Here is a 27,242-nt window from a genome sequence, read left to right on the forward strand (position 1 = left end):
CGCCGGCCCCGCCCCCGGGCACCATGCTGCCCTCGCAGGAGGCCTCCAAGCTCTACCACGAGCACTACATGCGGAACTCGCGGGCCATCGGCGTGCTGTGGGCCATCTTCACCATCTGCTTCGCCATCATCAACGTGGTGGTCTTCATCCAGCCCTACTGGGTGGGCGACAGCGTGAGCACCCCCAAGCCCGGCTACTTCGGCCTCTTCCACTACTGCGTGGGCAGCGGGCTGGCTGGCCGCGAGCTCACCTGCCGCGGCTCCTTCACCGACTTCAGCACCATTCCGTCCGGCGCCTTCAAGGCGGCCGCTTTCTTCGTGCTGCTCTCCATGGTGTTGATCCTCGGCTGCATCACCTGCTTCGCGCTTTTCTTCTTCTGCAACACCGCCACCGTCTACAAGATCTGCGCCTGGATGCAGCTGTTGGCAGGTAGGGGGAGGGGCGGGGCCGGGACCCCCAGACCAGGCGCCGGGGACGGGGCTCCTTCCTGCCAGGTCCCCTTTTTGGAGGAGTCAGAGGTAGGTTCTGCTTCTCTGTTCTAATACACTCAGCTCGTTGGCTGACCCTTAGCAGTCACTGGGAATGAGGATTCAGTGAGACGCCTTGGGGCAGGCGGCAGAGCCTTATAACCAGGGCCGGGGGTCTGTGTACCCTGACATGGACAGACTGCATTTATTGGTTGGGTTAGCATTATGTTAGCATCTCTGGGGGTCTCTTTCTAGGGGAGCATCTCTAAGGGAGATATTTATCTGAGCAAGGGGTTACTCTAAGGGCGATTAATTTCTGTTGTATTGCAAAGAGAATTTGATGCAGAATCAAGAGATCTGGCTTTGACCTTTAACTTGGTAACATTATCAACTTGGTTGTCTCATTTGACTTTGAGCCTGTTTCCTCATCTGTAAAACAGTGGAGAGGATTCTAACAGGACAAATGAAAGAGTATCTTGTCAACTGTAAAGTGCTGTGATAAGATAAGGGAGGAGAAGGAGGATGACTATTATTTCCAGCCAGTGTTTGAGATGTAGGTAGTTGAGAGCACTTGGCAACATGAGTCTCTAGAGGGCAGGTCTCCACCCGGCCATATCCCACACCCCACACCCACAATGCAGGAAGGACTTTACTGCCATGCCCAATGAGAATGGGTCCCTGAGACCCTTTGAAATCTTTGGCTAAGGCAATGTTCTTGTACAAAACCAGGAGAAAGGACTTTGGGGATTAAGAAATGCTGAGACAGTTTTCCAGGATCCATTAGAGCTCTCCCCACCCCTTTCGATCAGAGACAAATTTTGAAGACTCAGCAATTTGTGTATTTGCCTAATTGCAGGCTGGCATGAGAGTTGGGCTGGGGAAGGTGGGGCCAGGAGATGGCAGGAATGGGCAAGGAGGGATGGTGAAAGCTGGGAAAAAGTTTGGGGCCCTCCAGGAGTGAGAGAGAGGAAGAAAAAATGTGATACTTATGTGGTACAGATGGTTTTTCAAAATAAGCACCTTAGGACAGACATTCAACAGGTGTCAGTCCCTTTAAAAGAGACCATTTGGAGGAGTTGTTATGTCATTTGATGATTCTACCACTCAGAACCTTGTAAGGGGTTTTCATCGGATGGTATGGTGTATTCTCTTGAACATTTTCATTGAGAGAAAAACTCCATTATTTTAAAGGATGGGGATGATTTTGGCTGGAAATCACTCAGATGCAAGTGTGGAGGATAAGGTGGAGGGTCAAATTGGGTAATATTGATTGGGTTGAAAGCCAAGGTATGATGACAAAGTCATGGGGCTGATTTGCTTCTTCAAGAGAGCTTTTACAGATGCAGGGAGGAATTGCTGCTCCATGGAATAATTTCCCAAGCTCTGAAAGGAACTTTTTTTGAAAAGGGCAGCATTTATTCAGATGTGGACAGACTAAGGGGCTTATTTCAGTCCATCTTGCCCCCCTCAACTTAGATGTAGGTCTTTCAGGATCTTCCAAGATGGTATGAAAGGAGAATTGTAGAAGGTAGGGGAATCTCTCCAGAATTTCTTAGTGGCCCTTCGAGAGGTGGAGTTTATGTATTTCTATTCTTCCAAAGCCAAACTGGAAAGAATGTATGCTCTACTCAAAACCCCAGTTCTTCAACTTTAATTTGGAATCAGCAGATGGGTAGATGACCTCTTGGCCCTCAAATTCTTTGTAATCCATGGAAGTTTAATCTTGGGGATTTGATGAACTGTCCAACAACTCATGTAATTTGTGTCATAGAATTTCAGAGGTTTTAGAGATTATCTCCTTCAAATTTCATACACCCTCTGTGTGCCCTCCCTCACTCCCCCACCCCCATTTCAGAAAGATGAAAATGAGCCTAGAGAGGTGGAGGGTTTGCCTAAAGTCATGCAGTCGGTAAGGCAGTGAGCTAGGACTAAGGCCTGGGTTTCTTGACTCCTGGCCCAGTGGTCTTTCCCACGTGTTACTGCCCTACCCCTGAGGGGGCAGTTGGCAGAGTTGAGCAATTTGTCCCATTTTGTTGAGAGATTTCTGAGTTTTCTGGGTAATTGATTCATTTTTCTTAATCAAGTTCCACCAGGCCAGAGGCCAGAGCACTGGACTACGAGTCATAGGAAGGGGACTCTTGGCCGACTCTATCTATGACTCACCATGCCGTGTTAAGCAAGTCTTTTTAGCCTAAATCTCAGTTTTCTTATCTGAGGAGGGGGGAGGAGTAGTTCGATTAGTTTATTTAAAGTGTTCCTTTGAGCCCCTTGGGGTTCCTATAAAAACTCATTTACCAAGGCAATTCTATTCAGAAAGTGAGAAACCATTCATCCTTCAAGGAACTACAGAGAAGCAAAGGGGTTGGCTTGCGTCAGATAAGAATTAATGCCTGCCTATGACTTTTGTTCCAGTGAACTTTTACTCAAGTATTTTAGGGTCTACCAAGCCCAGAGCACTGAACCATTGGGGGAAATGCAAAGATATTTATTTCCTTGTTTGTTTCTCACCTGCTCTGTGACCATCCTTATGTGTGGATACTGCATGGTGAAGATATATAAGATGCCATCCCTGAGCCCAAGTCTATAAAATACTATCTCTGCTTGCAGGAAGCTTGCCATCTAGTTGGGTCAGTATTGATCAACAGCCATTCACTGGCAAGTGACAGAAACCAAGCTCAAACTGGCTTAAATAGATAGAAGTAAAATAGAGGGTAGGGTTAATTAACTCACGTAACTTCATATCAAGAGTATCTGGCTTCAAGAAGAGATACAGAGAGAGAGAGAGAGAGAGAGAGAGAGAGAGAGAGAGCTTCAGGCAGCGATGGATCCAAGCGCTCGAATAATGCCATTAAGAATCAATCTCACTCCATTTTTTGGTTCCTCTGTCTTGGCTTTAAGTCCATTTCTCTCCTTAATATGACAGATAAGGCCTCTGGCAGCTCTGAATTTACATTGCTTCAGTGTAGCAAGGCCTGCAGAAAAAGAACTCCTGTTTCCTAATGATTCTGGCACAAGTTCCAGGCCTGATTCTCATTGGGCTAGCTTTGACCAAGTTTTAACCTCTTAGTTAATCGTGGTGACTTTTTCCGGGGCTTGGATCACATTCCCATCCCTGGACTACGTGGACTGATAGCAGAGAAAGGTCAAGTCCTACAAAGGAAAATTAGATGCAGACCCAAGAAGGAGGAGGCCTGTAGGTCGGATGAATACACAGAGAGACGCTTCGCTCTGAGCAGTCTGACTACTTATGTGTTGAAAGCACTGTGGAAACTTGGAGAAATAGAGGGGGCTTCTGGCTTAGTTGGGAAGTAAGGCTTGAGCTGACCAGGGTATTGACAGGGATGAGGTGTGGGAGAGTATTAATGGAGGGGAAGATCATGGGCAGAGATGCAAAGGTGAGAAAGCCACGTGTGACTTGAGTGTGGCATTCATATAGGGGAGCAGTGTGTGGAGAGGCCAGGAAGGAATGATGAAGTTACATGGTGTGCATGGCTCTGAATGTCCAACTGAAGTCCAGGAATGCGGACTTTACTCAGCAGGCAGTTGGGAGCTGCTACTACTGTTATTATTATTATTCAACAAAAATAATCAGTTTTTTTTCTGAGCCTTTCGTATAGGTGCTAAGCATCTTACTTGCATAATATTATTTAAGCCTCACAACAATCCTATGAAGTAGGTACTAATATTATTTTATTCATGAACCAACTGAATTTCAAAAAGGATACCGTTTGTCCAAGGTCATACAGGTATCAAATGGTAGAGCCAGGATTGTTACTCTCTCTGACTCCAAAATCTCGAGGTTAAAGGAGGATTAATGGTGGAGATAGCAGCAGGCTGTGTCTGCCAGAAGAGTCGAATGCTAAGTAAAGAGGCTGGAACAGCCAGGTGACTCTTTAAGAAATTAGGGGTCAACATTTCAGGGCCTCTCAAGATATTTCTTCTCTTCTTTTTTTTTTTAACTGAGCACATACAGTGTGGTAGTTTCTAGATTAGACATTTTCACATTCATTATGTCATTTAATCATTAACTGTTAAAAAATACAGGTATGGACATTGAGGCTCAGAAAGGCCACAGGACCTCCTGAGGCCATCTAGGTGGTTAGTGCCCAGCTGGGGTTCAAAATCCAGGTCTCCTGAGTCTGAGACCTGAACTCCAGTAACCTCTCCAGAATGCCTTTGCCACTCCCTGGCACTGTCTTCTTGCATGTTACTGTTTCAACTATAGTGGAGACTCCTGGAGAGCAAGGATCTGTGTTTGATATTTCAGTGCACACGTAAAGTAAGTGCTCAGCTGTTGTTTGTTGAATAAATGAGTGAATGAATGGACAAATGGGCTAGGAGTAAAGCAGGCATGTATTTGGAGATAGCATCGGCTGATGCAATGGTATTCAAACTTCATCATGCACCCTGGGAAGCTTGTTGAAAACGCAAACCCAAGGCTCTACTCTCTTCCCTCCCACTCTGATTCCCTATGTCTAGGGTGGACCCAGGCATGTGTATTTTTATCAAACAATCCTAAGTGACTCTGATGTAGGTGGAAGTGGGCCACATTTTGTAAAGTACTGGTCAATTGGATTAAGGCAGTGAAGAGGAAGGGAACTGAAACAATTGATATGCGCATGTGGCTGCTGGCTTGAGGCCTCATTTCCTTACTGCAGAGACCTCCACAGGCAGCTTGAGCATCCTTTCAGCATGGCAGCTGGCCTTCCCCAGAATGAGCGATCTGAGAGAAGGATAACAAGGAAGAAGCCACACTGCCTTTTATGGTCTAATATGATACCGTATACCATCACTTATGCCATGCCCTATTTGTCAGATGTAAGTTTCTAATGCAGTCCCTGTTCAAGGGGAGGGGAATTAAATTCTTCCTCTCGAAGGGAGGCGTATAGAAGGATCTGGGGACAAAAACACTAAACACTCAGGCTGTGTCTTCCTTTTTCAATTCAATAATACATCTTGGAGATTGTTCCACATCAGTATAGAAAGAGGCACCTCTTTCTTCATTTTGGCATCATATACTTTTGTATAGCTGTGCCATCATTTATTTAACCAATCTTCTATTGATGGACATTTAAGTTGTTTACAATATTTTGATATAACTATACTACAATGCTGATTGATATTATACGTAAGCAATTTGATGCATATATAAGCATGAGGATAGAATTATTCCCTAGAAGTGAAATTGCTGTAATAAATGGTATATATATATGTTACATTTTGGGTAGATCCAGTCACAGCACCCTCTGTAGAACTTTTACCAGGTTACACTTTTGCCAGCAATGTATGAAAGTACTTGTTGCAGTACATCCTTTCCAATTTATAATGTGTTTTTGTTTGTTTGTTTGTTTTTTGCATGGGCAGGCACCGGGAATCGAACCCCGGTCTCTGGCATGGCTGGTGAGAATTCTGCCATTGCACCACTGTCGCACCCCCCCATCCTTTCCAATTTAATGTGTTATCAAATATTTTATCTTTGGTAATCTGATGGGAAAAAGTGCTCTTATATTGTAGTAATTTGCCTTTCTCTATTATGAATGAGGTTGAGCACCTTATATAAATTTTTTTCTCTCAAGTTAGTGGTATTTTTTTTTCCTTGATTTGTAAGAACGCTTTGTATTTTAAGAAAATTTAGCCCTTGCCTGTGATGCAAGTTACAATATTGTTTCCCAATTTTTTATTGTTTGACTTTATCTATGAATTTTTTCCCTGGCATGAAATTCAGTTTCTTTTAATATAAGCAAATCATCTATTCCCCCCCTTTTTTTTTTGCCTCCTGTGTTTAATGTAATACCTAGAAAGGTCTTGAATGGTTTTAAGTATGGGGGAAACAACAGTCAGATGTGGCTGTTGATAGAGGATGTTGAAGTTGTCAGGAGGATGAGAGCTGGACTCTTCTTATTCTGAAAGTCTCTTATTTTTGTCTTTTTCTTCCACTTCCATTTCATGTTATTTATCACTATCAAACTTTTGTCCCCAGGCAGGTTAATGAAAATCTGTGCTTGGCACATAGTAGGTGCTTAGTTGTTTAGTAAGGGTCTTTGAATGAATGAATGATAATGTCTGATTCCAGTTCTGGCCCCACCACTCATAGAGGCAGCATAGTCCAGTGGCCAGATGACCTCTGTTTGAATTCTGACTGTGCCAATACCAGCTGAGCATTCTTAGTAAGATTGCTTAATTTCTGGGTCTCAGTTCCCTCAACCATAAAATGAAGACAACAACAGTAACTACCTCATGGGGATACTGAAGGATTAATTGTGGAAATGTGTACAGACCCTGGTATGGAGTCATTGTTATTGATTGTCATCAATTATTAATAATTATTAATAGATACTAATTATTATTAGCTGTGTGACCTGGGTCAAATCACTTTGGCTTCAACATTCCATGGTCTGTGCTAGAACAAAGGAGAAAAGGTTGGAAGCTGGGAGGGGTGGGATCTCAGCTTGGAAAAGTAGGTGGGCTGGCTCATGTAGAGCCTTGAAAGTTGAGCCTTGAAGTTTTAGTCTTATCCCTAGGCAATGAGCAGCCACGTTTAGGCAATGGAGTGGCCAGGACCAGATGTCGGTTTAGAAGTATAACGCAGGTGAGGAATGGACTTTCTTGATGGAAGCCTGGTGGGAGGCAGGGAGTCCTGGGAGAAGGCTGTGTGGTCCAGGTGAGTGGTGATGAGGCTGGGGGAGGAAGAGTGGGACAAAGATTAGAGACCTGTCTAGGAGGTCAGTTGCCTGTATGGGGAAGTGAGGAAGAGACCGGTATTGCAGATGATTCCATGTTTCCATCATGGGTGACTAGGTCTCTGGAATGCTGTTCACAAAGGAAGCAGGAGGAAGAGCAGGCTAGGGGTGAGGGAAGATAGTGTCAGTTTGGGAAATGTTGAATTTGAGGCCCCTGTAGGATGCAGAAGAGGAAAGGTCCAACACGCAATTGGATAGTCAGGCCCCAAGCTCAGGAGATGGACCTCAGCTGGAGATGGAGATCTGTGCATCATCAAAGGAGCCTGAGTATGGAGGAAATCACTCAGGGAAGTGGAAGTTGGAAGAGGAGGCAAACCTGGAAACACCAACCTTTAAGGGGCAGGTGGAGAAGGAGGAGCCACAGAAGGAGACTGGGAATGAGGAGTCAGAGAGCAGAAGGAGGCAAAGTAGCAACCAAGAAACTGAGAATGACAGCTTTGAGGAAGGACACCTGTCTGGAGGAGCAAGTGTAGGCTGGGAAGTGATGGAGTCACCTAGTAGGGCCTTGTCATGAGCTGCAGGGAATGAGATAGGAAGCTGGAGAGCAGTAAGGGGCTTTTGACCAAATCTAGAGATGGGTGTGACGAGCTGAACTACGGCTGGGGCAATGGGTACCCGGAGAGGAGGGGCCAATTCAAAGTTGCACTAAAAGGGGTGGTGGCTGAGGGTCAGCAACGCTTCCCAAGTAATTACCAGGGAAAGCCTAACATCGGTGATAGCAGATACAATTATTTGTGTTCCTAATGCTCTTCCTTACTAAACTGTGGGCTCCTCAACCTCAGCACCCATAGCTGAGAATGCAATCACTTCAGGGAAGAGTATCCCAGGCAAAGGGAAGGGTCGGTGCAAAACCCTGGAGGCTGGGATGACCCTGTCGTGTTTTAAGGGACAGAAAAGAGGCCAGCACGGTTGGAGTGAGTGAGGGGCCATAGTTGTGTGAGAGGAAGGTAGAGCCAGAGTCTCTGGGGCCATGACTGAGGGACAGGATTTTATTCTAAGCACAGTGGGGAGATTTTGGAGGGTGTTAAGCTCGGGAGAAACGCTTTTGAAAGATCACTCTGGATGCTAAATGAATAGACTGTGATGTGGCACGGGTGGACACAGAGGAACTAGTTAGGAGGCTACTACAGTCAGCTCGGGGAGAGATCAAGGCGGCTTGGAGTAAGCTGGGAGCAGTGAGAATAGAGAGAAGGGGTCAGATTCTGAATACGTTTTGGAGGTTGAGCCGGTCCGCCTTGCAGATGGATCGGCTGTGGGAGGTGAGGGAAGGGATGCATCCTTGGGTTTGGATCCAGCACTGGGTGGTTGGGTGATGGGTGGGGAGCCCAGCCACAGGAGTCCCCTGGCTGATGGGGGCATTACTGTTGGGCCTGGGTCTCTCACATCTAGTGGGTTGTGGGTTGATTGTTAGCATAGGCCTAGCCTCTTGTGTAAAATAAGCGCCTGCCCCCCGCTCCAGGAATGCTCAGACTGATTGGGAGAGTAATGTGCAGAAGCATCCCCAACTGGCCCCTTGAATCTCCTTCCCTGGGGGTCTCTTTGTCAGCCCTCTACAGTGACAGGCCCTGGGGAAGCTGTTCCCTTTGGAAGCTGTTGTCCCAGTGCAGATAAATGCCTTCACCAGCGCCCTGGGTCTCAAAGTCAGCCTAGTCATTTCCAGGAAAACCTTCCTCAAGCTGAAGGAGGGAATCCCAGCAGCCTATTGTGTATTCTATACATACTGATTCTCTGTATATCTCCTCTTTCCTAAGACTGTCATTGCTTTTTATTTAGTAATCATTGCTCATAATAGAAAAATTATAAAATATAGGTAAGCAAAATTATACCAATAGTCTCATTTTCCCATGGATAGTCATTCTTACCTACTTGGTCCATTCTCATAATAGTACAGTACTGGCTATAAGCAGGCTCTGGAGGCAGACTATCTGGGTTCAGATCCTCTTTCTGCAACTTACTAGCTGTGTGACCTTGGGTAAATTGCTTAATCTCTCTGTTCCTCAGCATCCTCATGTGTAAAAAGATAATAACAATGCCTACTGGTTAGTAACCAGTAACCAGCTAGGAAGTCCTCTTTCCTAGAAGTAACCAGGATTAAATGAGCTAATGTGTGTAGTGTCTAACACAGTAAATTCTATGTAACTATTTGTTATACCTATGCATATGTATTTTTTCCAAATGAAATTACATTGTTGTTATTTTTTACAGCCTCTTTTCCCACCTAACATATCATGAGTATCTCCTTCCAGAATTATTTTATGTACATGTAAGTAAAAATACATACACACATCTTTCCCTCTTCTTTCAATTAATGGAAACCCCCAAACCACACATGCTGCTTTGAGCCTTGCCCTTCACTTAACAGTGTGTGCAGAGCTGTCCACACCAGCAGATATAGATCTTCCTCATTCGCTTTGATGACTGTGAAGTATGCCATTGCATGGTCCTACTATATATAGATATTTTTAATCATTTATCTATTGGTGGGCATTTAGGTTATTTCCACTGCTTACTTACTACATGCAATAGTATGCAGCCCTTTTTTAAAAAGTCAACTTTTATCATTAGATCTTCCTTAATGTAATTTTGATAGAGTAGCATTCCATGGCATGAAAGGCTACATTCACATCCTTTTTCCTCTCCCTCTCCCTCTCTTATAAACAACAATGTAATGGACATCCTCTCGTAGCTGAATCTTAGAGCATATCTATGTGCATTTTCTTAGAATAAATTCCTAGAAATGGGCAACCTCAGGCAAAAGGGGTATAGAGATTTTCATTTTTATATTTTTGAAATTGGTCCATTATTTCTGAGTTCCATTTGGCCTGTGCATTGCCATTCTTTGTTGATTTGTTTCCTTCCTGGTGAATGAAAATCTCCAGCAATTGTTACTTATTATTCTTTGACTACCTGCCCACCTTAAAGTCTCAACTGGAAATATTTTCACATGGTTCAAAATTGAAAAGGTGCAATAGTCTTGTTGAAAATCTCCCTCCTACCCCATCCTCCACCTAGGAAGTCCTCTTTCCTAGAAGTAACCAGTATTATCAGTGTCTTATAAATCCTTCCAGAATTATTTTATGTACATGTAAGTAAAAATACATACACACATCTTTCCCTCTTCTTTCAATTAATGGAAACCCCCAAACCACACATGCTGCTTTGAGCCTCGCCCTTCACTTAACAGTGTGTGCAGAGCTGTCCACACCAGCAGATATAGATTTTCCTCATTTGCTTTGATGACTGTGAAGTATGCCATTGCATGGTCCTACTATATATAGATATTTTTAATCATTTATCTATTGGTGGGCATTTAGGTTATTTCCACTGCTTACTTACTACATGCAATAGTATGCAGCCCTTTTTTAAAAAGTCAACTTTTATTTGAGGCCTGACATACTTACAGAAAAGCAGAAAACTCCCAAGTCTACAGCTCCACAAACTTTCACAAGGTGAGCCTGCCTGTGTAAACAGCACCCTGATGAAGCACTTTACTATCCTGACTTTAAATCCTACAGATGAGTTATGCCCATTTTTTGAACTTTATATAAATGAAATCATACTTTCACTTAACATTATGATTGTGAGAGTCATCCAAGTTGTTTCAGGTAGCAACGGTTTGCTCATCCTCATAGCTCTTTAGTATTCCACTGAATTAAATTCCGCTATTTATTTATCCATTCCACTGTTAATAGGCATTTGGGTTGTTTCCAGTTTGGGGCTCTGAATAAGGCTTCTGTGAACAGGTCTTTTGGTGAACACGTCTCCAACTCTGCTGAGGATATGCCGAGAAGAGGATGGCTGGTTCCTGGGGGATAGTTGAGTAGATCCCACTCTGCAGATTCCAAGGCGGGCAGCTTTTTGAGGATCGTGATGCATGGGGCTGAATTGCTCTCCATTGTTGCCCCCTTTTAATTTGTAGACATTTTTCTTCCCTCGCTGAAGACTGGCGATCCATGAGGGGGGCTGACGGGTGCATTCCCTCACTGTCCTCCAGGCTTCCCTCCGCAGCTGGGCACTGGCCCTGCTGCCCCACTGAGGCCCGTCTTTCAGAGAATCAAGTCTAGCTGAGCTTCCGTCTGTGGGGGCTGGGTTCCAGGCACCCGGGCTGAGAAGCAGACGAGGGCAGGTCAGGAAAGCCACATCAGTAGGGAGAGGGTTGGGGGTCTCTTTGGAGCCTGCGCAGGAGCAGAGAGCCCTGGGGCATCCAGACTCACCCTGAGTAATGGATGGCACCTGTGGCATATCAGGCAGGGAATGGGCAGCTGAGTGCAAACAGGCTGTCTTCTCGGAGAGCCCAGCTAAGCAGATGTCTCCTGGGGATGGTGCAGTGGTATTTTAATGAAACTATTAAAATAGCTGAGCACAAAGTGTATCATTAGATATAAAGGCCCATTTATAGCACAAGCTTTAAAGAAAACAAACACCTAAGTATAAAGTATTTTTTCTCTTGCTTATTTTTTACCACCTCTTAGTCTCATCCTAGTTTCATTCACCAAACTGAGGTATTATTCTTTCTTTAAGCTTTCCCTTAGTTTCTTAATTATTTCTTAAAAGCTTAAGAATATTTCATGCCCTGAAATAGGTAAAAGAGAACTGGGCATAACAAAATAGTTTTTATTATAAAAGTAATATATGTAAGAGTCTCATGCTTATTTGTAATAATTTTCTACTTGATATTTTGTAATAACTTTCTACTTGATATTTTGAGAACATTCACAGTTTTGACAGCTGATCAAATGGTATTTAAGTTAGTGCTGAATATTTAGAATTTAAGAACTTTGCTATTTGAATTTGTAGATTTTTTTCCTTGTTGCCTTAATTTTAAATTGGTTTGTGAAACTTACTGCACAAATCAGGTTTTACAATGATTATTTGTATACTTTATTTAAATATGCCTATAGTTAAGCTAACGAAGACATCCATTTTTGGTGGTTCTAAGTACAGAGTTTGTTTTCTTAAATAAAAATATATTTTTAAAAAGTAATATATGTAGATGGTAAACACTTTCAACAGTATAGGAGGGTATAGAATGAAGAGTCAGTGCCACCCCCCTCCCCAGCCCACCTCTCAGACATAACCATCATTAAGATGTTATGTATCATTCCAGAAATGTTTATAGATATGCAAATTTATATATACATATTCTTTAAAAATTTGTATTTTAAATTATGTTTTAAAATTTCACAAGCAACCTGTGGATGCATTCACTCTGCAAAAACCTGAAACATTAAAAAGAGGCTAAAATCCCCACTCCACACTTCCCAAAGGCAGCCACTCTTATAAACGAAGTTTCTGTTTCTCCCAGTCTTCTTCTGTGCTTTTCATACACGTCCAAGAGGGAAATATATCACCACATTGTCTGTGTGCCCCGCCCCCCCCAACCCTTTTAAAACACAAGAAGAACCAAACCTGTGCATTGCCTTTTACCTGCTTATTGAGCACAGACTGTCTCCAGCAGGCTGGGGGTGAATCCCAGCTCTGTTATTTCTACCTGTGTGACCTTGTGCAGCTCACTTAAGCTTCTTGGCCATTCTCCAAGTGTAAAATGGGGATAACAATACATTCATTCACCTAAAGCAGTTAGAACTGTGCCTGGAATGGAGAAAACACATGGGATACATGTTTGATTTTTTAAAAATTATGATTGATTTTTTTCAGTCGACACCATCTTTCAGAAAGCTGTCCCGTTTTATTCATACTGAATTTAACTAATTCCCTCTTAATGGCATATGTTTTCAGTCCTTTGTTATAAAGATGGTGGTGCATTGAACACCTTTGTATACATTCTTTATATACATGCCCAAGTATAGCCACAGGATAAATTTTGAGTCAAGGGGTGAATGCATTTACTATTGTTATGGCTACTGCCAAATTGTTCTTCAAGCAAAGTGCATGTGCCACTCACATACTCCACATACAATCAGGTATACTGCCACTATAGTGGTGATGGTGACCACGTGATCTGCCTCTTGACTTTGAGAAGTAGGTCTCACCAGCCCTGTGAGGATGAAACTGAGTTTCAGAGAGGCAAAGTCACTTGCCCAAGGACACAGAGCTAAAGGTTTGTTTTTTTTTTCCCAATAGGTAATACATGCATATGATACAGAATTCAAAAGGAATAAAATACTATTTTATCAGTTAGGACTAGGTTTGGCTGCATGCATAAGAAAACCTAAAATAACTGGATCTTAAACATTCAAGGTTCTAGTGTCTCATGTAAAGAAGAAAAGCTGAGAGAGGTATGCTTTCCAGAGCTTGGATAGTAGTTTCTGAAGTCACCAGCTCCTTCCAGTAAAAGAGTGAAGAGCACATTCTAGCACCCCTATAAATCTTGTTATATAAAACCATTTCCTTGAAGCCATACAACACACCCTCATACAATTTTGCTTAGTTATGTGACTACATCTAGCTGCAAGGGAGGCTGGTAAAATGTAGTTTTGATTCTGAACAGCAAAGAGCTCAGCTAAAAATTGGGGGTTCTAGTCTTAAAGAGGAACGAGTGAACATATATTGGAGTGGTTTACTAGCTGTCTCTGCCCTGGTTTATGGTAAAAACTAATCTTATCTCCTTCTCCAGACAGTGACTGCTAACATTTCCCGACTCTCTGGAACAAGATTTCTTTGCCCGAGTTTTTGCCACTACCCCAAGAGCGATCATGACCTATGCCACTCCATTTCGAATAATTTTCCATGCCTTTTCCTGTCTGTCATGTCATTTATTTCTCCCAAAAGCTCCATGAAGTGGGTAGGGCAGATGTCATGACTCCCTTTTCACAGATGGGGGAACCAAGACCAGAGAGCAAACTGCCGTCATCTAAAATTTCCTCCTATTGACGTGGTACTGGTGCACAGGGTTTCTTACCTGTGGGCGCATGCACGATGTCACTGGGCGAGTACTGGTGAGCGTGTGTTCCACTTCCACCTACTTTTAGAACTTCAAAGAGAAAGTCTCAGTTTGGTGCAATATATCTTTAATGCCTGACACACTTACTAATAGGTTTTTTTTTTTTTTTTTTTTTTTTCACATGGGCAAACACCGGAAACCGAACCGGGGTTCTCGGGCACTAATAGGTCTTTTAAACACAGAGCAACCCTCAGGCTCGGAGCATTTGGCAGGCAAAAGCGTGTAGCTAGAATTTAATAACATTGCTTTGGTTTCATTGTGCTTATTTTTATAGATTTCTCCACTTTAAGGCAAACTATCCTGATTTCCTTTTCTTTGGTAGTGATATAAATTTCACTTTTTCTTTATTTTATTTTTTAATTTTTATTGTCTTTTTTTTTTTTTTTTTTTTGCATGGGCAGGGACCGGGAATTGAACCCAGGTCTCTGGCATGGCAGGCGAGAACTCTGCCTGCTGAGCCACTGTGGCCCACTCATAAATTTCACCTTTACAATATATGTATCTGTTAAAAAGTGAGTTCATTCAAAGAAGAATATTAGTAAAGACATGTCTCAGTTTGAATGCAGACCTCACCACTAATCAGCTGTGTGACACTGGATAAGATAGATAAGTCCCTGATAGGGTCTTAGGAACTAGTTCCTATGAGTCTGAGTTTCCTCATCTGTAAAATGGGAACAATTTATCCCACCTCATAGCTTTGCTATAAGATTAAATGAGATAAAAAGAATAAATGTCAGGAGCTTAGCATCCTAGCACTCAGTGAAGCACGCAATACTATGTTTTTACATTATTATTACATTACTAATAGTATTAATATTATTATTCTTAATTTTGAAACAACACCTCTGACTGCCAGGATCAGGGAAAGACAGTGGACTGTGGGATAAATGGAAAGAGATGCCTCATCCTAAGGCCCCTGCCCAAACCCCAGTGGTTCTCAGCCAGGTATGACTTTACCCCCAGGGGACATTTAGCAATGTATAGTAACACTTTCTATTATCATGATGAGGGAGGGGGTTGTCACTGGTCCCCAGTGGGTAGAGGCCAAGGACGCTGCTAAACATCCTGATGTGCAGGACAGCACCCCCACCCCCCAACGCAACAAAGAATTATCCAGTGCAAATGTTAAAAATGATGAAGTTGAGATACCCTGCCCTGCTGTGAAGTCCCTGTCCCTGCACGAGGCCATTGCCTCCTCTACTGCTGATTCTTCGGTCAGCTCATTCTTCCAAAACAGACTTGAAGGGTGGGCCACGGTGGCTCAGCAGGTAAGAATGCTTGCCTCCCATGCCCGTTCCTGGTCCCTGCCCATGTAAAAAAACACAAACAAACAAACAAACAAACAAAAAAAACAGACTTGAACTTGGAATCCAAAGATCTGTCTCATTTTCTTATCCAGCAAACAGGGATGCTGAAGCCTGCCTTGCCTGTAGTTAGTCCATTTTCTGATGGTCGAGCCACTTGGTCACTTTCCTGGTATTTCTTTCTTACTTTCTCCAGGTCCCCAGAAACCCACATCTCTCTTGTCTCCATCTGTTCCCATTCCCCACGCAGCCTCTGGGGCATCACATCCACCCTCTAAAGCACTGCAGAGCAAGGGGACAGAGGAGTGGTGAATGAGAGATGGAGAAAGAGCCCCCATGCCCCCAGCCTTCTCTGACCACCCCTGTCATTCTGGGTCTCAGCCTCTAGTCTGTTTCCTTTGAAGCACTCCTTGACATGTATTGCTGTTCCATTTTGCACTGACAGGTTCATTTTAAGCCTCCCGAGGCTAGACACCATGCCTGCCTGTGTAGCCAGCACCCTGCACCCGGCACAGTGCCTGCCCCTTGGAAATTTATTTGTGGAATGTAGGAAAGGAGAGGCAGGGAGAGGAGAGAGTAAAGGAATAGATATGAGAAGGAAGAGAAAAAAGCGTGAAGGGAGAAGAGGAGGGGTTGAATGAATGTTAAATGCTGAGAGATCTAAAACAGAAGGGAAAAGGGAGGATGGAACCGAGACTCAAGCCCAATATAGACTAGCTGGGGTGGGCGGGGGGGAGGATATGAAGAAACAGATGCAAACAAAGATGAATAGGGTGGAGAAGAGAAAGGAATGGAGACAAGCGACTAGAGAGAGACAGAGAACGTGCAGGCGCAGAGCGACGGGAGGAAGCCCTCTGCAGTCGCGGGGGGCGCCGAGGGTGCGGAGGGAGGAGCATCGCTCGCGGGAGCCTCACGGCCAGGAGCGCGGGAGCAGGCGTGGTCTCCATGGAGACCGGGATGCTCCCGGAGGGAGGGGAAACTGAGGCGGGTCCTGCCCCTCTGGCACCGCGGGAGAGAAGGGCTGGAGGGGACGCGGAGGGGCAGTGTGGGTCTGCTCCTTCCCCAGGCTCGTCTCTACCCCTCTCTCTCGCTGGGGAAGTCAGAGCCCAGGGACATGGGGAGGGCCCTGGGAACACCGAGGGCTGAATGAAGGCTGCGGCGGAGTCTGCTCCTACTCTCCCATGCCCCCATTCTTGGAGTTTTACCCTCCTCTCCTCCCCGAGAGGGTCCTGGAGGGCCTTGCAAAGCGTCAAGGATTTGGAGGGAGAGGGATGGGTTAAGTCTTCTCCGCAGGCTCCTCCTCCTCTTTCCCCCAGGGTTCGGTCCTGGGCATTCTCTCCAGTTTCCATAACTGCCAGTCCTAGGGATTTAAATACTCACAAATACCGTATGTCTCCTGCCCTGATTTCTCCCTTGAGCTCCGGAATTCCCTCTGTATTTGGGTGTCTAACAGGCATCTCAGACTTCTTCCATTCTCCGAACTCGCCATACTCATTCCTGCCTTAGGGCGTTTGCATTTGCCATTCCCTTTACCTGGAACCGTCTTCCCAAAGCTTAAGAGGTGTGCGTGCGACACTAGAGCTGGGAAGAATTATCTTGAAGGAGACCTGCGTAGGAGGGGAGGAAGCCATGTTTTGAGTGTGTGTGTGTGTGTGTGTGTGAGAGAGTGTGAGTCCTGTGTGGAGCGGGTATCTGGGCTTCAGGAAAGGGTTGTGTTGCTTTAGATATGGATCACAGTGCTGTGGGGGTGCGCTGCACCAGGACGCTAGCAGAGGAGGCGGAACTGGAATTGGGGCGGCCTCACTCTGGGAGCGAAGGCCCACCACCTTATGCAGGCTGGGAGGAGTCTGTGCCCAGGGAGCACTCCCTGGCATGGTAGAAGGGGGAGGGAACCGTCAAAGCCGACGGACCCAGTCCCCAACCTGAAGACCAGACAGACCTAATGGATAGTGGGCAGAACTGACCAGCACCCCATTTTGCGATGCTGTCATTTAAAACCCAGGTTTGCCCCACCACTCCCACCCAGGGGTCTGTTGCCGGGTCAGACGCCCCACAGCTCCCCTGTGCAGCTTCCGGATCTCAGACACAGTAATCCAGACAAAGGGCAGGGCAGATAAGCAGTAAGACGGCAAGGTTAAGCCAGGCAGACAGGCAGAATCCCGAGCGTTTAGCGTCTACATGGTCCCTGGCCGGGTACAGAGATCAAGTCCAGTCCTCTATTGGCCCAGAGGTGGAACCGGACTAATGAGCCTGTTGGGCGCTGATTGGCCTGTGCTGGGCAGGAGCCCTGGTGTGAGCCAATTAGTGTTACCACGATGCAATGTGCTGATTGGCTCAGACTGGGAACCCGCCCACCATGGGGGAGGAGCCCACCTAGACACGGGCTGGGATTGGGCGAGGTGGGGCTATGACAGCCTTTCTTGGCCTGCCCCTTTTCCCGCTCCCTCCCTTTTTCTTTCTTTGACTCCTCATCTGAACCACACCGCCACTATTTCCTTATCTGTAGGAGAGCTGTTTTCATCACTATGACTGTTTTTGATAATAAGTACTGACATTTGCCGGGGACTTACTGTACATTTGTTGTCTTGCGTAGTCTTTACAATCACCTGTAAATATCACTTACCCTATTCTGTAGCTGAGGATACAGGCGCAAAGGTGAAGGAACTTGTGTAAAGTCAGAGAGCTGGTTAATAGCCAGGTCAGCATGTGAACCCCAGAGCTCTTAGCCACTTTGAGACAATGCACGGGCAGGACCCACGTCCCCTGTCACCCCTGGCCCTCCATCAGCACTACCACAGTGAGTGAATGCCTGGCCCCGTGCTAAGTACTTTACAGGAGTTACCTCATTTAATCCTTACAGCAACTCTGTGAGGTAAGAACTATGATTTCCCTTATACAGACAAAGAAAATGGCCCAGAAGGGTCCAGTGGCTTTGCAGTCATAGCTGAGCAAGTGGGAGTACTAGGCTCAAATCCTCTCCTTCTTACTCCATAGTCCATTCTCCTAGAACAGTGCTTAGCTGCGTGAATGAGAACTTATTTCCATTAGTTTGAATGGGAGGAAAATGGTACTCAGTAAATGAATATATGAAAATAAAATCCACAACAAAAAGATGAGGAGGATGGGAGAGGCTAAGCATGGCCAGGAATACTAGAGGGGAACTGAAGGAAGGGGATTTTCTATGTTCTCATATCTAGGAAGGCTTCCTGGAGGAGGAGCTGATTTAATGGGGGTGGGGTGGACATTGTTGGGTAAAGTTTCTGCTCCCTAAGGCGGGAGGCGCACCCCAGACCCTTCTATGTCTAGGGAAACCACAGAGAGTGGTTAATCAGTAGCACTCTGGTTGCCGGGGCCCAGGCTGAGGAGGGCTTCTAGGCGTCTCAGGCTCTGGGGAGTAATGAACGCGTTTTCTCTTCCTCCCTGCCTGTGCGGTGGCGCCTGCTCACGCCTCTCAGCTCTGTGCCTCGTCCTGGGCTGCATGATCTTCCCCGACGGCTGGGACGCCGAGACCATACGGGACATGTGCGGGACCAAGACGGGGAAGTACTCCTTGGGGGACTGTTCCGTGCGCTGGGCGTACATCCTGGCCATCATTGGCATCCTCAACGCCCTCATTCTCTCCTTCCTCGCCTTCGTGCTGGGCAACCGGCAAACAGACCTGCTGCAGGAGGAGCTCAAGGAGAACAAAGGCGAGTGCACTGGGCGGGCGGCTGAGGTGGGCACGGTCTGCTCTTTGGGGGTCGGGACAATTCAGAACAGAAGTGGTAAAAGGGATGCAAAAATTGGAAGTATTCCAGACAGCACAAGCACTTTGAAAACAGTTTGACATTATCTGTCAGAGCTGAACATCTGCATGCCCTTATGACCCAGCAAACCCGCATCTGGGTCTAAACCAATGAGAAATGTACAAGAATGCTCACCGCAGCAGTTTTCAAAATTGCAAACATCTGAAAACAACCTAAATGGCCACTCAGAAGGGAATGGATAAATACAAGGTGGCACCTTCACATCACAGTAAGTAGTACCCAACTATGAAAATGAACGGACTTCTGTTATATGTAACAGAATAGATGTGGCATGGAAACATAATACTGAGAGAGAGAAAACAAAACAAAACAAGTTCCAGAAGATAACAGAGTGATATTTTTTATTGAGTTCAAAAACAAGTAAAATTAAGCTATGACTGTGTGTGTCATAGCTTATTTATATATATATAAATGTGTGTGTGTATATATATAAATACATATTTTTATTTTTTTAAGCAAAGAAATGGTAATGAATACAAGAGGTAGAATGGTGATTATCTCTGTTTGGGGCAGAAGGGGAGAAAGGCTGGGCCATCAGATGGGGGACATGTAGATATAAGCAAATATTTGGTAAAATTATAGTTCTTATGCGGTCAGTTCACAGGTGTTTATTACAGTATGCTTTCTAATTGGTTTACTAGGTATGCATGTATCACATAACATATTAAAATACAATAAAGAAAAAAATTACACATAAGGCCAGAGCCCCTCTCTTTGCCTTCCTTAGGGGTGACTTTGGTTACCAGACAGTTTTCTATGCATCTGCATACATTATATATCCCTTTATAAAATAGTGTTATGTGCTGACATAAACAGGATCATCCTAAACGAATCCCTCCTAAGATTGCTTTTAGTGCTCAACTCTAGAGCATGGTCTTAATGATCTTTCTTTGTCATTTCAGGGAGATCCCTTTTTATCCAATGCTTAGTGTTACATAAGATGAATGAACTTTAATTCATTTAACCATCCTCCTTTCAGGGTTCTTTTCCAGTTTTTGCTATCATTGATGACGCTACAATTTCAGTGCATGCTGCAATCTTTGTATGTGCCTTATGCACATGGGCTAATGTTTTCTCAGTATCTTTCAATAAGTGGAAGTGTACTTAAAATCCTACTATAGTGCCAGATTGCTCCCCAGATGGTGTTAATTTGCACTCGATGCTGGTTTCACAGTCAGAGGCTTTCAGCCCCAATGTCCACCCTGACTCTGGATTAAGGAGGGACACTGTGGAGGTGGACAGAAACAGCCCTGTCCTGTGGGTATACTTTTTTTTTTTTTTTAGGGGGTGGTGGTGGTGCATGGGTTGGGAATTGAACCCGGGTCTCACACATAGCAGGCAAGCATTCTACCACTGAACCACCTATGCAACTCCAAGGTATGCATTTTTTTCCCGTGAGAAATGTGAGTAGTAATTTTCGTAGTCTCACCATTTCCTTGAGCTTTTAGCATGTGCTGGAATTTAGCACTTTCCATTAGCTATTTGTCTCACCTCTGTGAAATGGGGATAATGGTAGTGAGGATTAAATGGGATAATATACACAAGGTGTTATCTCGTTTGACAGGAGATAGTTTAGTAATGTGGTTGAAACTCTTGAATTGTGGAGGCAGACTGTTGAAGAAGGTCGAGCTACGAGGTTACTTAACCTCCTTGCTTCAGTTTCCTCATCCGTAAAATGAGGGTGATGAGAAAAATACTGCCTTGCAGGGCTGTCATGTGAGGAGGAAATGAGGCTATGCCTGTAAAGTGGCAAACACAGCATCTGGCACCCAGTGAATGCTCAGTAAAAGCTTTGAGTCTTCACAGCTACCCAGTCGGGTCGGCACCAGGACCACCATTTTGCAGATGAGAAAGCCGAGGTTCAGAGAGTCGGGTGACTTGCCCAGGGTTACCTAAATGGGACGGCCAGGATTTGATTAGGCCTTTGGGTTTTTTTCCTTTTTGGGGTGTGGGGGTGTGGGGGTGCACGGTCCGGGAATGGAACCCAGTCTTCCACATGGAAGGTGAGCATTTCTATCACTGAACCACCCACTCACCCTTGGGAGAACCGGGATTTGAACCCCCGGAACAGGTCCAAAGCCTAACCTCTTCCCCATGGTGTCACACTGCCTGTTCTCAGCCTGTTAAGGCTAGAGATTTCCTGCCCCTCTCTGGGCCCTCCTAGGCTGATGGTGCACCAACCCACCCTTCTCTGGGGCCCCTTCCTATGGAGACCCTCAGACCAGGTGGTCTCTGAAGTCTCTGCATGCGGTCAGAGCCCGCCCTCTCGTGGCCACTTCTGGAAGTTCAGGACTGAGACTGTCATCTGGACTTTCTGAAAGGGGCTGGGGATGTCCTAGAACTCAGGGCACCGCGTGTGGTGGGCCGACTCAGCGTCCTCTCCTCCCTCCCTAAAGCTCTCGAGGTGTGCCTCGGTGTTAAAAGTGATGTAAGGCAGTCCTAGTTTGCCTTCTTCAGTGCCTGGAGAGGCAAGGACTGGAGGCATGGACTAGAGAGGATGCCTTAGCTCAGTTCTGGGTCAAAGACCTCTGGAACAAGACCAGCAGGAGTTAGAAACAGGGTAAGATAATGGGTAATTGGAGCTGAAGGGATACAGACTGTGCAACAGGACTAGATACAAAAACTCAAAAATGGACAGCACAATACTACCTAATTGTAATGTAATTTTGTTAAAACACTGAATGAAGCTGCATCTGGAAAAAAAAAAAAAAAAAGACCTCTGGAACAAACCAAACTGCTAACATTTCCGGCATTTGCTATGTGCCAGACACTGTGCAAAATCCTGTACTGAAATTACCTATCTCTTCTGGACCCCTTGGAGATACCCTTTAAAGATTACTAGCCCCATTTTACAGATGAGGAAATGGGAGTCTCAGAGAGGGTGAATGGCCAGCTAAGGCCACCAGGCAGCGAGAGGCTTGGCTGGGATTTCAGTTTCGCCTTGGAGGTTTCTGACTTTCTCCAATTTTCTCTCTCTGCCTTAGATTTTGTAGGCTCTACAATAAGCTCCGTGTTGCGGCCAGGAGGTGATGTCTCCGGATGGGGTGTCCTCCCCTGTCCTGTCACTCACTCACAGGGACCCTGAAGGCCAGGACCACAGCCCAGGAGTTGACCTGACCTCAGCTTGCCCTGCCTCCTGCCTTCCACCCCTTTATTCAAGCTCCGAGGGAAGGCTCCGGCTTCGGACTTATTTCTTAGCTGCCACTCACCTCTGCTGCCCAGGCTCTGAAGAGAGGCTAGGGCTGGGGTGTAGCCTGGGGTAGGGAAGAGTCTGCCCAGACCGTGGAGGGTCTGATTTGGGCTCCTTGCTCCGTTTAATCTAAGGGAGCCTGAATCCCACTGTCCCCTGGGCTTCTCCTCTGTGCTCTGCACTGGCCTGGAGGCCCCTGCAGGATCCCAGGGGAAGGAGGCACTGTGACCAGTTCCCCAGGCTCCCTCAGTGGGGAGGGGGGGAGGGTGCAGGCTATATCCTTGCATCCTCTGGCTCCTGCCTCCCACAGGAATTTCATCAAGACACTGCCCTGAGGAGACTCCTTCCTACTTTTTTTCCTCCTGATGATGGTTCCACCTCATCTGTAATAGAGCTCCAGGTGCCACCAGCCTCCCTAGGGCCTCTGCCCACGCTCTAGCCTGCTCCCAGCTCTCCCCAAGGAATCTGAGCTGCAACGAGGGAGAAAGCACAGGGCCTCCCTGCCATCTACTGACTGGAGCCCTGTTCAGCCCGGAGTCTGAGAAAAGACAGACAGACTCTGGAGGCTGTGAGGGGAGATGCTCTGGCTCCTCTCTAGGTGGTGCCCGACTATGGAAGCTGGAGCTTTGTAGCTGCTCAGCCTGGAGATGGCCTGGGCTCCTCTCTGCTGGGATGACTTGCCAATGTCTGGACCCTTGACCATGGCCTGTTTTGCACAGCAGACTTCTTGGCCCTGTTCTCAGGGTTGGGGAATGGGGACCCAGGGTTGAAGAGTTAGGGGATGCAGCACCCCTCCTGTCCCTTCTTATGCCCCCCACCTGGGCATCTGCCAAGGGCAAAGACTGTCTTGCCTCTTTGATACTTTTCTGCGTAACTTGAACCTGCAGGTCACCTCTGAACAGGGTACCCCCTGCCCCCACCCCCAGGCCTTGATACCCTGCCCCCACTTCTTCCTCTTCCTTGCCCACCTTCTCGCCTTGCAATATGCCCAGGGTCCACAGCCTGATGGGCAGTGCTTGGAGTCAAGGCATGAGTGTGTGTGTATGTGTGTGTGTTTGTGTGTGCGTGTGTGTGCTGAGGGGGCAGATGAGAAGTTTTCTGCCCCCCTCCCCTCCCACCGTGGGGGATCCCTAACCCCCTTGGCAGGGAGCAAGTGAGAGAGACTCCAGGTATTTTTTGAATACCCCTCACTACCTTGTGGATTTGGAGGGCAGAGCCATCTAGCCGTGGGGTGCCCCCCTCTGGGGCTTGGATAACTGCTTTCAGCACCTAGTGCAGGGGTGGCAAACTGGCTTCAACTAGTGTGCCTGCTCCTCTCTGGGGTGCTGGCTGCCGGGTGCACTGTGGAGGGGTGTGAGGTCCCCTGCAGGCTCACTGGGGAAGCATTTGGCTATCATTTAGTTATGTTTGCCTCAGCCAGAGGAGGGGGAAAAACCAGCGAGTGCCATGTATTTGCCAAACCTTGTGTCCATTTCCAAAGGACATGGATCAGAGGGCTAGGATTTCCAAGAAAGATCCTAGAAATCCTCTGCCTCTCTTCTCCTATCTGGACCCTAAATGGAAGCAGATACTGGGGCCTAGAATTCCTGAATCCTGGAATTTACCAAGTCCTGACCCCACCTTCTTAATGCATTTCTCTGGAAAAACCTCCTTTCCCTTATTCTCTGGCCCCAGCACTGTGCTCCTCTCTATCCTGTCCCACCAAGCCCCTTACTGCACACAGCCAGTACCCGCCTCACCAGGCTGCCTGGTGAGTGGGGCTGGGACACCAGGGTCCCCAAATTAAGCGGAAGAGTGAGGAGAGTCTCATGGGAGAGGGAGGGGAGCAGGAGCTCCTCAAAGATACAAACCAAAGCCCAGTGTTGACAGACTGTAGGGGCAGAGCTGGAAAAGAGGGAGAGGAGCAGCCAGGAGCAAATGATTAGGAACAGGGGTAAGACAGAGGTGGGGAGAAAAGAGAAAGAAGGAAGTGCAGAGATAGAATGAGATAGAGGGGGAGGAAGAGATGGAGATGTACAGAGGTAGAGTGAGGGGAGGGACCAAGAGAGACAGGTACAGAGATGGAGAAAGGAGAGATAGTCTGAGATAGCTGCTCAGCCACACACAAAGAGGAGAACTGAGATGGACAGAAAACTTGGGATGGGCAGGGGAGCTGGATGGGAGAAAAAAGGGGTAGGGCTGGGGAAAGTGGCAAATGCTGAGAGGACACTGAGGTGGATTGAGGGAGAAGAGACCGAGATGGAGGGAGAAAAGGAAGGGGGAACAGGGAGAAGGGGTGTCTAGGTGTCGGGGGAGGGGAGAGATCACCTTGTTCTCTTATGGACAAGTTGGAACTGAACCCTCAGAGGCCGAGGGGCTGGAGGCTCTGGGCCCAGGCAGCCAAGGCCCTACCCTTTTGTGGAATGGAGGATTGGGGTAGGGTGAAGATACACCAGAGTGCAGGTCCTTTACCTCAGAGGGCAGAGAACTGAGCCCAGGTGACTGTGGGAGTGGGTTAGTGCCACGTGGTAGAAAAGAGGGAGGCCAAGTCCCTTTTGGGACAGTCTGACAAAGTTTTCACGTCACCGTCTGCCCAGCCAGTTGGGGTCCTGGTAGAGAATGGGGCAGTGTGGACATGCATGAAGTGTGTTTGGGGTTAGGAAAGGCGTTGATTGACGTAGGGAAGCCTAAGGGGATCCCTGGCTAACATAGGGAAGGGCTAGAGGTTGGAGGGGGACCAACCTATGGCCCTGTCCCTGAGGATTCAGCAGAGGTGGGAGCAGAGTGTGTAACAGCTGCCTCAGCTAGGTGAGGTTGAATCCTTGCCAAGCCCCTTATTCAGATGGCTCCCCTGGGGCAAGGAAGATGTTTTGGGAAGGGGAGTTTTGTGGTTTGGATTTACCTATGGTAGGTGATTTGGTGTTCACCTTTGGGAGGTTAGTGCCTGTTTCTGACCCCAGAAGGCCCTTTGGACTTCTTGCTTTAGGTCCTTGAGAGAAGCGGAGCTTTGAGCAGCCCACCAAGGCACACCTCCCTCAGCTATGGCTGGTCAGTGGGCTGTGCCCTGCTCTGGGAATTCTTTTAGGAGGGTCCAAACCAGATACAACCTAGAGGTTGTTCAGTCTCTGGCCCATTGCACTGGTCAGTTTTTAGGACTAGGGTTTGTGACGATTCCTCTTTGGGGATCATTGGAGGTCAACACTGTTTTCCTAAGGAGGGGAGGGCGGTGTGTGGGATCAAGATCATTTTCAGGCCTGGAAGTGCCAAGATGAGAGCTTTTAGACAAGCCTGTTGGGAGAGATTCCTTGGGCCTTGAGATTCCTGCTTGGGCACAGGGGGAATTGCCCTTCTCCAGCTGCCAGTGCAAACTGGGAACAGGAAATTCTCTCTTTGGCAAAGCTGGAAGTTACCCAGCACAAGGAACTTCTGCAGGCCCCTGCCTGGCTCAGGGCGAGCCTTTGGGGTGGGACTGGAGTTTTCCAGGAAGGAACAAGGAAGCTACAGTCCTTCCCTGGAGCTCTGACCAGCAGACTTCAGAAGTTCTGTGCTGTGTGTCATTAGGATAGCTTGGTGTCGTCTACACCCCATTAGTAAGTTCTGTCTGAATATGTCCTCATTCTTCATTGTCCAATTTGGCAACATTTATTTTGGTCTTGACCCCTTCTGCTGCTGCTGGATTCGAGCTTTAGTGCAGGTGGAATGATGTTCAAATAAAGAAACACTTTATATCACCTATGCTGGCTTCTCTTTCTCTGAGTCAGCTTCCAGGGGACCAGGAGGGTGAGAGTCAACCTGACTCCTTATGTCAGGTTTCGTCGCACAGTAACACAGCCTTACTACTGTGGCTTACAGTAGGCTTATAGGTTATTTCATCGTCATATAAAAAAAAAGCCTAGTAGTAATGAGACCATGGCTGATACGACCTACAGGATCATCAAGGACTTAGCCTCCTGTTTCTCTGCACTGCCATTTTCAGTCCTCGAGGACACTGCATAGCCCTGGATGGCTGTTGGAGATGTAGTCACCTGGTCTACACTTCATTGTGAAATGGACTTCTGGAAATACCAAAGGACTAAGTTACATAGCCACCTCTCACTGTAAAGGAGTCCAAAATTATAATCTGTTAACTGGGCATATTGCCAACGCAAATAAAATCAGGGTTCTGTTACTAAGAAGAATGTTGAGAATAGATGGGGTGAGCATCTAGCAGTCTGTTATACTCCTGACGATACAGACTTGGTTTTGGACTTAGCACTCTGACCAGAGCAAACAAGGCTTTGTCCTTTACTAGCCATATGGACTTGGACTCTTAGCCTCTCAGGGGCCGTCTGATCCCTACTGAAACAATGTGAATTGCTTAGCCATGCTTGCACATTGTAATGTGCCCCAAATGGTAGCTATGGTGACAAATCATTTTTGCACTTGGGAACTGAATCTTTATCCAACACATTTTGAGCACTTACTATATACTAAGGACCTGAGCTAGACAAATGCAGAGTTCCTGTCTTAAAAGGACTTCATTTGGTTGGGGAGACGTGTGTATAAAAATAAAGTGAAAGTATAATTTGGTTAAATGCAAGATATTGTGGGTACCAGGGGTAGGCTTTTGGTAGGGTGGGCAGAATAGGGTATGGCTTACTGCAAGATGAAGAGGAATTATGCAGGCAAGGATTTGAAAGATCACATGCTTTTCATGAAAGAGAAGGAAGCTTGAGGAAAAGAGACCGAGATAAAAGAACGGTATATGTGGAGAACTAAAAGCAACTAAAATGCTTAAGCGTAAAATGTGAGACAAGAAAGGGTGAGAGATGTGTCTGGAGAGGCAGGCAAGGGCTAGATCCTGGAAAACCTG

At 46.5% G+C, this 27,242-nt stretch overlaps 1 protein-coding gene and 1 long non-coding RNA gene across 2 annotated transcripts; one reads left to right on the top strand and one right to left on the bottom strand.

Moving 5' to 3' along the window:
• LHFPL4 (LHFPL tetraspan subfamily member 4) lies at positions 1-27,242 on the top strand. The gene is made up of 3 exons (XM_077116651.1): positions 1-429; positions 18,871-19,104; positions 22,206-27,242. The coding sequence occupies exons 1-3, from the start codon at positions 24-26 to the stop codon at positions 22,304-22,306; spliced, it is 741 nt and encodes a 246-aa protein (XP_076972766.1). The 5' UTR covers positions 1-23; the 3' UTR covers positions 22,307-27,242.
• Positions 10,572-13,206, bottom strand: LOC143647037 (uncharacterized). The gene is made up of 4 exons (XR_013157793.1): positions 13,113-13,206; positions 12,635-12,799; positions 11,422-11,520; positions 10,572-11,312 (listed from the first exon to the last, which is right to left on the bottom strand). It is a non-coding gene; the product is annotated as an uncharacterized LOC143647037 (long non-coding RNA).

This window comes from Tamandua tetradactyla, chromosome 9, assembly GCF_023851605.1.
Source record: "Tamandua tetradactyla isolate mTamTet1 chromosome 9, mTamTet1.pri, whole genome shotgun sequence".
In the NCBI taxonomy this organism is placed as follows: Eukaryota; Metazoa; Chordata; class Mammalia; order Pilosa; family Myrmecophagidae; genus Tamandua; species Tamandua tetradactyla.